Source organism: Drosophila subpulchrella, chromosome 3L, assembly GCF_014743375.2.
Source record: "Drosophila subpulchrella strain 33 F10 #4 breed RU33 chromosome 3L, RU_Dsub_v1.1 Primary Assembly, whole genome shotgun sequence".
NCBI lineage: Eukaryota > Metazoa > Arthropoda > Insecta > Diptera > Drosophilidae > Drosophila > Drosophila subpulchrella.
The window spans coordinates 15149151-15162769 of record NC_050612.1 but is presented as its reverse complement, the minus strand read 5'-3'; the positions used below and the strand labels follow the sequence as shown (position 1 = coordinate 15162769).

Below are 13619 nucleotides of genomic sequence, written 5' to 3'. Positions count from 1 at the left end.
GATGAGCATAGATAAGAGCTTTTACTTCAGATTTAATTTTAATAGTTTCTATTAAATGTTGAATTTAGTTTGCGAATTTCAAATTCATTTGATTCCAGCAATATGCCCACTCAGCGAATTATACCGCAGTAATTACCTACCGAATGCCGACCGTAGGGCGGCATGTGAGACGCCAGGCTGTCGTCCTTGATGTCCTTGGTGTCGCGGAAAACCACCGTCTTGATGACGCCCTTGATGTGCTCGTCGGGCCAGATGCCCAGGAGGATCCTCTGCGGTCTGCCGCGCCCCTTGGGCCGCAGGTCCGGCCCGCCGTCGATGGAGGGTCCCAGCATGTTGTGCACCCGGTTGGCGTAGAGCACGAAGGTGGGGTACGGGATGTCGTACTTGCGGGCGGCCTGCGACAGCGAAAGGCCCTCCTTCAGCACACTGAAGATGGCCTCGGCCATGGTCTCGGGTCGCCAGGACTTCAGCGGACCCCGCTCGCGGAAGCGCATGTGGTGCATCAGATTCTGGTTGGTGTTCCAGCATTTCTGCCACATCGACTGCAGCTGGTACTGGTAGCTGTCTGCTGAAAGATCAGGAGGGGCGAAAGAGCCCACGATCAGATGGTTTCCACCCCGTCGACTGGGTTGCTCTACAAACCTGCCAGCGTGGATCCGGTGGCCCCCATCCAGGCGTGCGAGTTCTCCATCATTTTGGCCTGCAAGTACAGAGATTCAGGTATGAGCCAAGTGGGGAAAATGGAAGAAAGAGCCTTAGCCTGGTCGAGAGGGGTGCTTCAATTAATTGTGAGAATCGCTTTGGTTGGCGCTCGATGCGCCCTCCCCTCTTGTCCCGTCTTGGTTCGAGTTCCCGCCCACCTTTGCCTTTTGATTGACATGCAAAATCGACCTATTTTCGTTTAATTTCATTTTTTGTGCCTTGATATCCATGTGTAATGTGGGTTTATTGTTTCTGGGGTGGGTTTGCCAAAGATTGTAGTTGGGTATTGTGAATATGTTAAGATATTTTACTTTAAAATCATAGTTTTTCCTTGAATAGGAGGAATTTTAATTCTCTGAATTGCCTTTTTTAGTTTTAGTAATCAATTCAGAGTAAAAAGTGTCTAAAAGTATGCTGTTGTAAATATAAAATAGCTTTTGCCTAGTGTTACCATACTTATTAGTTATTGTAGCATACTTTTAGACACCATTTCAAGTAATTGCAAACCTCTAACGATTTTATTTAATACCAGCTAAGTCTTAACACACAAATTCTACCAAGATTTAAATTACCCTATTAAATACTCTAGACTAATTATTTAGTTCCATTTTTCAATGTGCATTTTTGATAATTACCTTTTTATAATTATTAATCGTAAGTTTCATCACTAGAACGTCACAAAGTCGGTATCTTATTAACGAAGGGGATGCTTTCTGGCCAAACCACAGTGACTTTTATGGATCGGTGCTCTAATTCGAATTGCAACGTCAACGATACATTTAACTGGCTGACTGAACCTTCGAGTGGCGACTTGGCTGTCGTTGCTGCGGCTGTCTGTTTGCCGACTGTCGAGTGGCTCGCATCGAATTCACTAATTGCATAACAAAGTAACATTTGCATATTGTTCTACATATGTTAGTGGCTGGCTTTGGATTCGGATTCGGATCCACCTTGTCGATAACTTCATTACAAAAATTTCCATGCACGTGGAGTGTGGAAAAAAACACAACAGACTGTAGTGGTACTGGCTCAGGTGGGCACTTGTGCCCATTTAGCGTTAAGTATTACTTGTAACTTTTTGCCATGTGACTGACTGAGAGTGCTCCTATCCACTTCGTCCGTATTCCGTTTTCCGTTTCCCCTGCACTTTTCCACAGGCCAGACAACGTGGCGATGTTCTCAGAAATCGTTGCCTAGTTTTATGGGCCCAGGACATGCAATGGATGGATTTACTTTTCGGCTCATTACGCCGCAAATTATATATTATTCACAAGTTTTTCTTTTTCGTCGGCTAAAATTGCTTTATTTGGGGAGGGTGACTAATCCGCTAGACCTGAACGTCACTATTAGTTCTTAAACAGCACATATATGTTGTCAACTACCCTTTGGAATGTAGCTTAGGCTATGCTAATATTATTAAAAATATCTTTATATAAAGTTTTGTTTCACAAATTTCTAGAGGTTTAAACTCTTTTTTATAAAAAGCTGTCTAAAAGTATGCCATGATTTATTTTATAGCATACTTTAAGAGGTTTCAAATCTCTCTTTATATAATTATAGGAATTTCAAGTTTAAATTGGCCAAGTTTAAGTTAGTTTTGCGACTCTGTGGCTGCTAAATACTAGCGACTATTGAGACTAATCACGCTAATGCCCAAATCTGTCTCAAAGCGCGGACGACAGATGGCGCTGCTGTGCGTCCGTGTGAGCCCGAATGTCAGTGTGTGTGTGTGTGTGTGGTTATCCAGCTGCAGTTGCCTTCAATAATACGCCACGCCAAATGCCAAATAATTTATTTATTATATGTGCAGCTGACCAAAGCTGACTGGAGCCCACACAAACACACTCACAAACATATGGTCGGAGGTATATATATCCAGAGTCCTGAGTGAGATTTCATTACAACTCATTTGACAGTCTTGGTGCACTCGACGCTGCCAAAATGTCATAGCTGAGTGGCATGCACCGAAAGGGGGCAGCGGGGTGCCGGCACAGGGAGTTACCCATCGAACATCGCCCACCCCTCCCCAAATCCTCCGATTTCCCCGATCCCCCGATCCCATATCCAGCGGATTAGCGGACACGCATCGCGCACTGCTCCTACACCACCCACTCTCTTTACAGTAGGAACTCTATTTGTTGAACTTCCATAACTCACATATATTGTAGCCAAAAAAAAGTTATTTTAAGATCATATTAACAGTTCAGAAATATCTAGGGTTTCGAAATTTCCTTTGATGGTGTCTAAAAGTATGCAGCACAATATCTTTCATCGATTTTCTAACTTAGAATAAATTGTTGCATACTTTTAGACTCCTTTATAAGTTATTAAGCCATTATGTGTTTAATAATAATCAAATTTTATAATATATGTTTTAAATTTATATTTAAATCTTTTGATACAGCTAAAATTTCAATATTTTTGTATATTACGGGGAATGGATATCTGTATAGATACTAAAACGGGTTTTGAGATCCCTATTAAAGGTCTTTTTAGGTTTTTAAAAATAAAATAAAAATAAATTACCTTTCTGAATGAATTCATCGTACCTCTGAGTTTAACATAAACTGTTGCATACTTTTTGACACGTAAAATTTCTTTGAAAGGTGGTGGTACCCCAAAATTCGGAAAAAATGTTCATCTTAAAGTCCCAACTACACGCATTTTTCCCACCTATGGAACTTTCACTGTACCTCATTTGTGAGCCTCAACACGAAATTAAGCGAAATGAAGTTGACCACGCTTCGATTTTGGCATCAAAGCGAACCGTTACCGCTTGCTGCTTGACCCAACCGGCCCCCCTTGGCCACGCCTTCCTTGCCGCCCCCCGCCCCTTGCCCCTGCCACGCCCCCTGCCTTTGCCGGTGCACTTGCTGCATGTATTGTTAATACAATTCGAGTCCAACGTCAATAACCAAGTGCCACGAATGGACCATTAGTTGAGTTGCGTGGAGTTGAGTTGCGCTGCGTTTCGCCTGATGCGGGCCCAGTCTATATGTCTATATGTCTATATGGCATATCTGAAACACCACAAAGAGGGGAGCCCCACCCACATGTGGGCATCTGCATTTATGTATTCTATATATAATTATGCGGCTTAGCGATTGCTTTGCCTTGGCGGATTCCTCCAATCGGCCCCGAAATCCACGGCACTCAACTGTGTTTGATGGCCCGGACAGGCAGCGAATTTAATCAATAGTAAAACTAGTTTCTTAAAGCTAGGATTAATGTTCTGCATTAGAATATGCACCTTCACAATTTTGCAATTGTTAAATTAATGACCTAGGAGACCTAGGTATTTTCGAAAGATTAATTGGGAAAAGCCTAAGTCTAAGTTTAAATTTGAATCAATTTTGATTGAAAATGCATAACATTTTGTGGTGATTGCATCGATACTATTCTAAGTAGCTAAGCCTCACACAAACTTATATTAAATCATATTTGGTCAAGACTTAAAATGATGGCAGCATTTAAGTTATGCTTAAAAAAATAAATGGGACAGCTGTCTAACTAATTTTATAATTTTATTTTCGAATGCTTTATTGATAAGGCTTTGCAAATTAAGTTTAACTAACGACAGGCAGACTTTTTAAAATATTATAAACAGATACTTTAGGTAAAATTGAAATACAACCAAAGTTCGAAAGCCTAGAAATTCCTCAAGATTTGGTAATACCAGGTAGGGTTGATTTAAATTGAAAACCGTTCAAAGCTATAAAGAAATTGTCTCTTTCCCATCGATCCCCCTTTTTGGGGCTGACTTTACGGGTGGTCCCCAAATTGGATTATCTAAAAACGTTGGGGCGTTCGCATCTTCCGCCATTTTCTGTCTGGAAACGCCCCATGTCATAAAATCGGGAAGAAGGCGTTCCGTGCGAAACCGAAACCTCTATTTTTTAAGTCAACCTCGGCCTTTTTGAGGCAGGTTTCGAGCTAAACCCTCTGCCAGAATTATGGTCTCTAGTCAGGCGTTAAGACCGCATCAATTGGGCGTGAAGGAGATGTAACTCCCTTGCCATGACCCCGGAAAATAGTCCTATTCGAGCGGCACTTGTGCGGCTCTTCTGAGGTTTTCGACTGCGGGGTGGCTGCCACAATTTCTGATTCGCCCAAGCAACAAGCCTCAGACGCAGTTGTCGTGGCAATGCAATTTAGCCAAATTCACAGCAGGAAACGCCAGAGGAAAGGCAAGGGCAGCCAGTTCTCTAATGTCTGATGTGAGCAGAGTGCCAGAAAAAAAAAACACCCTGGTGGAAAGGGTACCGAAGAAAATACACCCCTTAAATACAGTGGAATATTATTTAAGCATATTAAGGGATGCCTAAAAAAGATCTAGTGTGTTGGTGTAATAAATTTTGATTCCATACTTTTAGACATTTATTTTAATTCCCTTGAAATTCTACAAAAAATGTTATGATTGTAAATATTACCATTAAAAAGAATAAAACGAATTGTTCTGAAATCCAACACACACATTGCCTTACTCATTACTTTAACTATTTAGTAGTTTCTGTATACTGTTACTATTATCTAAAAAAGGTTCGTTTTTTTTTTTTTTAATTATTTAATTACCAATAGGTGCTTTAATGCTTTAAATTATCTTACGTTTCCCCACATAAAAAGACGATATACCCTTGTGTTTGTTGAGTACCTCTTAAAAAAGACTCTGGTTTGTTGGGGAGAATCTACTGCCTCATCCCCTAGACTGGACAGATTTTCCGTGAAACACCCTTGCTTATTTTTTCAAGAATTTCCCAATCTTTTGACGCTCAGGAAATTGTCGAGTGCCGGTCCAAAGTGTGTGTGGCTGCGATTGTGCGGGGTGTGATTGGGTTCGTGTTTGTGTAAAACCGAAAATTAATTAGCGTGAAAAGCATTATTGAAAGCCAAGTCAAATAGGCCAAAAACAAGTGAAGAGCTGGGTGGGGGCTAAAACTTGCATTAGTTTTTCGGTCTAAAACCAGAGTCGGGCTCATTTCCTAGGCTTTTCCTTGAAAGCAGGAAGGAGAGCACATGTGGTTTAATTTGATTTAGTCGCAAAACTTGCAGCCAATACTCGACTTCATTAAAATTCTGCAGCAACTGAATCAAAATCAACTTGGGCCTCGTAGTTTTTGGCGCGCACTTTGCTACTTGAAACATCAATTACATCGCGGGGGCGGCGGTGGGGTGTTCCCATTTATAGGAATATATTTCCTATATCCTCTTGGCGGCCCCACTTCTTCCCCAGCCATCCTGGCGATATCCTGCAATGCTCAGCCCTTAGGCGCAGCCAACGAGTCGTTGTGAAGTGTGCTAGGATTTCACTTGAAAACTGCAATCAAGTGAATTTTGATATATATACACACACGGAGAGAAATCAAGAAAACATGAATTACTTATAGATATTTTAATAATTTTAAAGGCTTAAGATAAGTAAATTGCATCTGCACACTGCACTTTTAAAGTGCTATCTTCATCATTTACATATTATTACCAGTGTTCAGATAGTAAATTTCTTCTTGAAATGATCTTTTAAATATAAATATTTTAAAATCCTTATATATATAATATCTATAAAATAATAATTAGTAGATTTTTCTAGATTTATTTCATTCACTAGTTATTTTCCCAGTGCATCTGCATGTGGAAAAACTTCATGGATTTAATAATCAAACCATTCGATGGTTAAAATGTTCCTCGAGCCGCTCTCCAGTTCCCTCATCGAGCTTTCTCCGCTCTCGACTTGTTCGTCATTTCCTGTACAATTTTATTATATTTCATACATAACTGTTACCCCGTTCCACCGCCCACTTTCTCCCTCCCCTTTTCCCGATTCAAATATATATATATATCGACGGATATAACCCGGCGATAACAACAACACGAACAGCAAACGGCGAACGTTGCCTGTAAAATTTATACAAAATACAAATCGTTCGCTACATTATGAGGAATACAGCTCATTGGGAACGGGATATGGTATAGGGGATATGGGATATGGGATAGGGATGGTATGGGTTATTCCGAAGGGACAGGAACCGGGGTTAGGATAGTATTTGCTCATATGTTTGTTGCATTTAGCGTTTCGCTCTGGGTGAGTGGAAATAAAGGAAAAATCAACGAATGCCGAGCATGGAAGTGTTCAATAAATTTTTACCGCTGAGTTAAGCTTGAATGGAAAGCAGGGGTGTGGAAACTCCGTAAAGGGGTCAGCAGTCACGACTGGGGAGGGGGATTTTAAATTGGCATTTGCTTAGTTGAATATATATTTGTAAGTCGTAAACTATGCAGAACAGAATGGTTTGTTATAGCCATAAAATAATGGACAAGTAAATGTATACAGGATAGGTAGAAACAATAAATAAATTGGGCTTTGTCTTAAATAAAGAATACTAAAGGTGTTTTTAGAAGGTAATTAGGCATTTAGCCTGTTATTTCCCATAATTAAAGTGGTTGCTCAGACTTTCCATTGTTGTACTTTCCAGACTAATTGCCGCAATCATGTTTAGCCAATCTTTACTGCCCCCCTGACTACTCCATAAACTTTAATTTTGCTGTGCGCACAATTTTTTATCATTGTTTTGTTAAAAAACTGCAGTAATTTATACATCGGGCATAGAAAAATAGAGAAAAAGTTTCGCACACGCAGGCAAAAATGGAGTGCAATTGGTTTTGGAATGGCAGCCGGCGATCAATCGGCAAAATAATGCGTTAACTTTTACGTAAAACAAACAACAGGGCCAACAAACACACGCAACTTTCCAGCAGACCAGAAAAACAAAAAGGAAACAACTTTCTGCAGCTCAAAACAGGCGGAAAAAGCGATTAGAAAAAATTATTGCATACTCGGAGGCCTCGATAACTGGCGCTACAAAAAACAGAAAACGAACAAAAGTTTAAAATATCGCTGAAAGTTTAGCTACACGCAGATATATGGTACGCATTTTATAGTTTGCTGCGAATTGAACTTTGGCAAATTCGCTTTATTAGGAAGTTATTTTAAAAGGGCTTAAATTGCAGTGGAAAAGGTTATCTGCGTTTAAATTTTAGTTACCATAAAATGATATCAGAATTTGTAATGAAAAAGAGCAAAAAACATAGGAAATCATAAAAGGTGTCTAAAAGTATGCTACATTTTATTTTGAACTGCACATTTTTTATTGCATACTTTTCTACATCTTTGTAAGTCTGGTGTCCCTACCATAAAATTATATAAGAATTTTTAATGAAAAAGAACAAAAACAGGAAATTATAAAAGGTGTCTAAAAGTATGCAACACTTTATTTTGAACTGCATTTATTTTTATAGCATACTTTTCTACACCTTTATAAGTCTGTTATCCCTATGTATGAATATCCCTACCACAAAATGATATAAGAATTTTTAATGAATAAGAGCAAAAACAGGAAATTATAAAAGGTGTCTAAAAGTATGCAACATTTTATTTGGAACTGCATTTATTTTTATAGCATACTTTTCTACACCTTTATAAGTCTGGTATCCCTTTGTATGAATATTTGGTAAGCCCCTATATTTTCTGAGAATATTTCCCTCAGATTTCATAAAATATTTTCAACATTCCGAGCCATAAAACCCGCCAAACTTTGAAATCAAGTCCCTGCCAATAGCCAATAGCGACTAAATGCCAATTAATACGAATATCCATAAAGAACAATATATATTCAATTATGGGCAAATTAAAATGTAAACAAAACGCAGCCAGTTCTGGCTATTGGTTTCCGATTCGTTTCGGCCGTCATAAATTGTGGCACCTAATAAATTGACACTCTGTCATTGTGCGGCATTTACAGTTTATAGTATGTGTTCGCACCCCCTGGTGACCCCACCCCTCCCCTGGTGACCCATCTCCCTGCTTTTTTTTGGCAGGCTCTCTGTGTGTGTGTGGCATGCAACAATTGTGTGTGCAGCCGAACATGAAAAAAAGACCAGACCAACGACCAAAATGCAAAATCCACCCCAAACTCCAACTCCAACTGCGACGCCTGCACCACTGCCCCTTATTTTTGTTGCTGTTGTGTGGTGGCTGCTGTGGTCGAGTTGCGGTGCACCACAGCGTTTAAAATGGTTTGCCAGTCATTTTTTCACATCATTGATTGCTTATTAGATTATAAGCCGCGCCACTGACTCGCTCCCTTTTTTTTATATTTTATTTTATTCCGCTCGTGGCACGTGCTTCGATACTTCGATGCCTCCTGCTCGTAATGTCCTGCCAACAACACCGCAATCAACATCAACGGCAGCGGGAAAAGTGCAAAAAACATACACACACAGTTGCACACCATCCTGCATCTGTTGCAATTTGTGCGCCCGAAAATAGGCAGCAACATTTTATATTGGCCAAATATTTTCGCAGGGCTTTGGCATATTTTTTATGGCCAGCGACCATTAAAGATGCGTGATTTATAACTTCGAACAGGATCTGCAGTCCCTTCGCGGCCTCGTGCGCATTTTAGTTGGGTGTATAAATAAAAAAGGTGAGGAATTTCGCAGAGTAATTGAGTAAATGGAGGGTAAGTCCATGAAGCTCAGGTAATTTATATATCTAGCAAGGTATTTTCTTTGAAAAAATATAGATATAATACAGAGAAGTCTTAACAAAAATAAATATAGAGGGGTGCCGAAGTATATTAGGGTTTTTTAAGTCGCTGTTAAATGTAATTTTAGATGTCTAAAAGTATGCAACAATATATTGTAGGCCCACAAGTACAATGAAAATATATATTCCCTTATCTAGTGCATACTTTTAGACCCCTAAAATTACATTTAAAAGTGATTTAAAAGTCCCAGTGGTTCGCATAATAAATAAATTCACACAAACAATGATTTATGATTGTAAAGTAATAAAGAATAGTAAACAAAATAATATTTCTGATAAAAGTAAGTATTAAACCTTTTATTTTTAATAAATATAAAGTCAATTGAGTAATCAAATATTTATAATAGGTAATAAAAGTATAGCATTGAACATAAAAGTAAATGAAAGTTTAATTTAAGATCTCTGGCAGGCTGCGAGGTCTTTTTAATTTAATGTACCCAAAAATATAATAAAAGTAAGAACACCAAAAGGTACATAAAGTACAATTAAAATTAATTATGCCATCGCATACAAGAAAACCCCCTTGAAGTTCATAAACCTCTTGGCATTTATATTTTTATCTTGAGCTCCGTCTTTAGCCAACTTTATTTATATAAATAAATTAAAATATGCAAATGCACATAAATCTGGGGGGTGGGCGAAAGGGAAAGCCCTAATTCGGGGCTGCTTTCCCGCTAGTCTTCTGATTAAGGACCTCTTCCAGACCTCTCTCGCCCTTATCTCACCTCGATTTCATGTCTGAGAAATGGCGAATCGTCTGCGGGAAAATGTCTACCCTGAGCTGCTTTCCTCTGGAGCATGGCTAAATTTAATTTTATATTTTATGTGCGCACATCAAAAAATCCTTGGCGGGGTGCTACCCGCTTTCGAGAAAGTTGTGTGGCCCTAAAATATGAAAAACAATTAAGCCGCCGTCTGGCTCTAAATTCGGGTGGGTTAAAGTGGGTGGCCAAGGAAAATGGCTGAAATGGCTGAAACGGCTGACTGGCTGAGTGGCTCCGGGCTGGTTCATTTTCATTCCCAGTGCAACATTCAAATGCTGCAACAAAATGAGTATTATGTATTTCAATTCATAATGAATTATTCAACATTCGGCTTGCATTTTTTATAAGACAGCGCGGCAGAAACTTCACCTGGAAAATGGGCAAAGAGGCAGAGACAAGACACTTGCTGCAATTTAGCCATAAAACGAAACGAACAACGACAACCAAAACAGCAACTGCAACAGCCACACCAGACAACAACGAAGGGCAGACAAAACTGACACTGGCAGTCTCAATTTCTCCGCCCATTTCAGCTCTCGGTCTCAGTCTCATTCTCGTTCTACCTGTCGTTCAGCAATAAAATTTAATAAATTATTTACGCTGGCAAAATGCATATTTGTTGCATCATCAGAGTGGAAACAACCGGGGGAACGAGCCGAGATTTTCTTAAAGTTTCGCGCAGCTCAATAAGTTTTCAGCTCTGTGAAGTGTGCACTGTTTTGCACTAAGAGAAAATATATCTTTAAGTTAATATTATGCTCCTTAAAAATTGTGAAGGTAACTGCCGGGAAATAAAAAAATTTTTAAATAAATAGGCTCTTGTTTATCTTAATAATTTTCAAGAATCAAGGCTTAGCCCCAACCACTGTAGGTACTGTGTCCAAACTTTTACCAAATATTATTATAATAAGGTAGATTAGTGCTAAGAAAAGATATCCCCCAGGTGACCCTAAACAGCACCAAAAAAAATTGTTAACTAAGTTAAATCCACTTGAGCAACATTATGAAGATAAATTATTTTGATATAGATTTTCTTTTTCTTAAATCAGATTATATTCTTTAAAGAAAGGGGTCAACATTTTTTAAAAAGACTTTTTTTTATTGGAGGGAAGTTGAGCCTTTCGAAAGTGAATTTACTCACATATAAAGTTATATCTCATTATATTATTATATCTTTACACATGAATACATCTTTTACGATTTCTCCCCGTGTTGATATAGTTTTTAGAGTAACCCACTCTAGGCCCGATTTTCCCGGGGAGGGCATTCACAAAAACTTCGGTTCGTTAATCTATGCAGGCGGCGGGAAAGTATTTTGCATACGGGGAAAGGCGGATCGTTGTTGATGGTCTTTGGCTGTCCGTCAGTCGGTTTGTTAGTTGGTTGGCCGCTTTCGAAGCCACTTTTCAGGTCATAAGACGTTACGCCGCACCTCCCCCACGGGTGATTTGGCAGTGCAGGGCCCAACATTTCGTTCTATTTTAAAGACATTTCATGTTGTTGTCAGCCCCCGAGATTGGCACTTGATTGGCGTATATTTCCTGTTGCATATTTAAGTTTCAGCTCACTGCCGATAAAGTTTTCCAAGTGCATTTCTATTTGTATAGCCCAACCAAAAGGGTTATTTCTTTCACCTGCATTTAAGGGCCGACTTTAAGGGCGGTGGATTTTTGGGGCTTTTTTGCTGAGCCCATTTAATTAAATAAATGCAATAAGTAGGAGTCGCACGCATTGACATTTCATCTGTCGCGTAATTTATAATTTCTGTTGCCATTATGGTTGCGACTCCTTCTCACTGCTGCCCCTTACATTGTTGTTGACTGCGCTGCGAATATTTCGCATTAATATGGCGGAAAATCCATAATCGAATTATAGCTCTGCGGCTCTTTTGTTTACCATCTCACTGTATCTGCATTTCCCTGCTCTGTGCGCCTGTGTGTGTTTGGCTTTTTGTGTGTGTGTTTGTATCGCTTTAATTGAATCCTTAACACTTTTGAGCTACTTACGTCCAACACGTTGCGTATGCGTAACTTGTTATTATTGCCGCCTGAATTGTTGGTGCCATTGATCTAGGGCTGGCAAACACTTTGCGACGACTTAAAATTAAATAAATTGTATTGTCAGTTAATCCTTTCTGCTCGGGGATTATCCCTCAGGATCTTATAAGTTGAAGGGGTTATTTATAATGGTTTTTAATTCCGTTTCCGTTGCGTTTTTACAATTGCTTTTTTCAATATCAATTAAACAGTCAGAAACAATGGAATAAATAAATATATTATTTTATCTACACCTTTTATACATTAAATTCACTGTGATTGTTAACCCTTAAAGTAAATTAAAATAGATTCAATTTTATTTAATTACAAATACTTTAAATCAATGGATTACATTTTTTAAGGTTTATCTAAACCAATATTTATTATACCATATGCATTCAGTTTTGTAATCTCCGCTTTTTGTCCTCACATTTTTGGACTTTTGCATCCCTGAACCGCTGACTCTTTTCCGATTGATTTCTCTGCTTTCAATAAACTGAAACAAACAATCACTTTCCCCCTCAACCTTTTATTCCCCTGCACTTTTTTGCAGCTCAGGTTGGTCGGTCATCTCCTCCTCCCCGGCATTCGATTATTTTTATATATATTGCCACACGCAGCTTATTGGCATATTGACAATTACACGGGCGATACATATAAATTAAGCAAACGGCAGATCGGTTGAAAGGGGGAAGTGGGTGGATTTTGGGGTCGGAGGTTGGAGGTTGGGGGCTGGGATGCTGGGAGGCCGGGGTTCTCAACTGACGTCGGCTGCTTGATGTGGCTGACCAAATTTAATTGACAACTTACTGTTGCATTGACCAGCGGGGAGGCGAGGGGGCTCTGAAGACCCAGCCTGGCAATCTGTCACAGCTCAAAGATACAGCCTGACCTCCGCCAGGCTTACAAATTAAAATTCAATATTAACGACTCACACCAGCAACAACAAAAAACGAGGAAATATAAAATAAAATGAAAATAATTCAACAGCTGCATCGGACAGGGCCATTGATGATGGACTGACTGGCGGTGAATTTCCATAATCGCAGTGACTTCATAAAAATTAAGCCGCGATTTAAATATAATTGGGGCCAGGGGAGACAAATTGTGGAATAATGAACCCGAATTTCGGGGAAATCAATTTATTTAAGGCTTAACTGTGGAGGATGTAATTGATCGAAGGTGTTTTAAATGGTTTTTTAAAGCTAAGATAATTTTAAATCACCTGTAAAGGCGACTAAAAGTATGCTACAAAAATGTACAATCCAAAAGGACATTGCATTTCTCCATTGCCTACTTTTAGACATCTTTACTAAATCTTAATCATTTCTATTATACACCCTAATTATATATTCATCGCGAAAACCATGAGCCACAGTAATAAAACACTCGAACACCTTGAAAGTCATTTCACTTCGTCTCCCCATTTTCCAGATGTGTGTGTTTGCGGGTAAATATTTTTAATACGCGTCGCATCCAACCGCAATACAAGGCAATTAAATATTTCGAAGCGGAGGC

General features: G+C 39.2%; 1 protein-coding gene across 4 annotated transcripts in view; it reads right to left on the bottom strand.

Moving 5' to 3' along the window:
* LOC119553012 (protein bric-a-brac 1) overlaps positions 1-13619 on the bottom strand; it is a 67588-nt gene that overhangs the window by 3348 nt on the left and 50621 nt on the right. For 2 of the 4 annotated variants that reach the window (XM_037863057.1, XM_037863055.1), the window contains exons 2-3: positions 643-700; positions 141-565 (exon numbers count right to left, since the gene is read on the bottom strand). In XM_037863057.1, coding sequence (XP_037718985.1) covers positions 141-565; positions 643-700 — 483 coding nt within the window. Of the gene's footprint in view, positions 1-140; positions 569-642; positions 701-13619 lie in introns of all 4 variants that reach the window. The other 2 variants (XM_037863056.1, XM_037863053.1) reach the window with 1 other exon arrangement.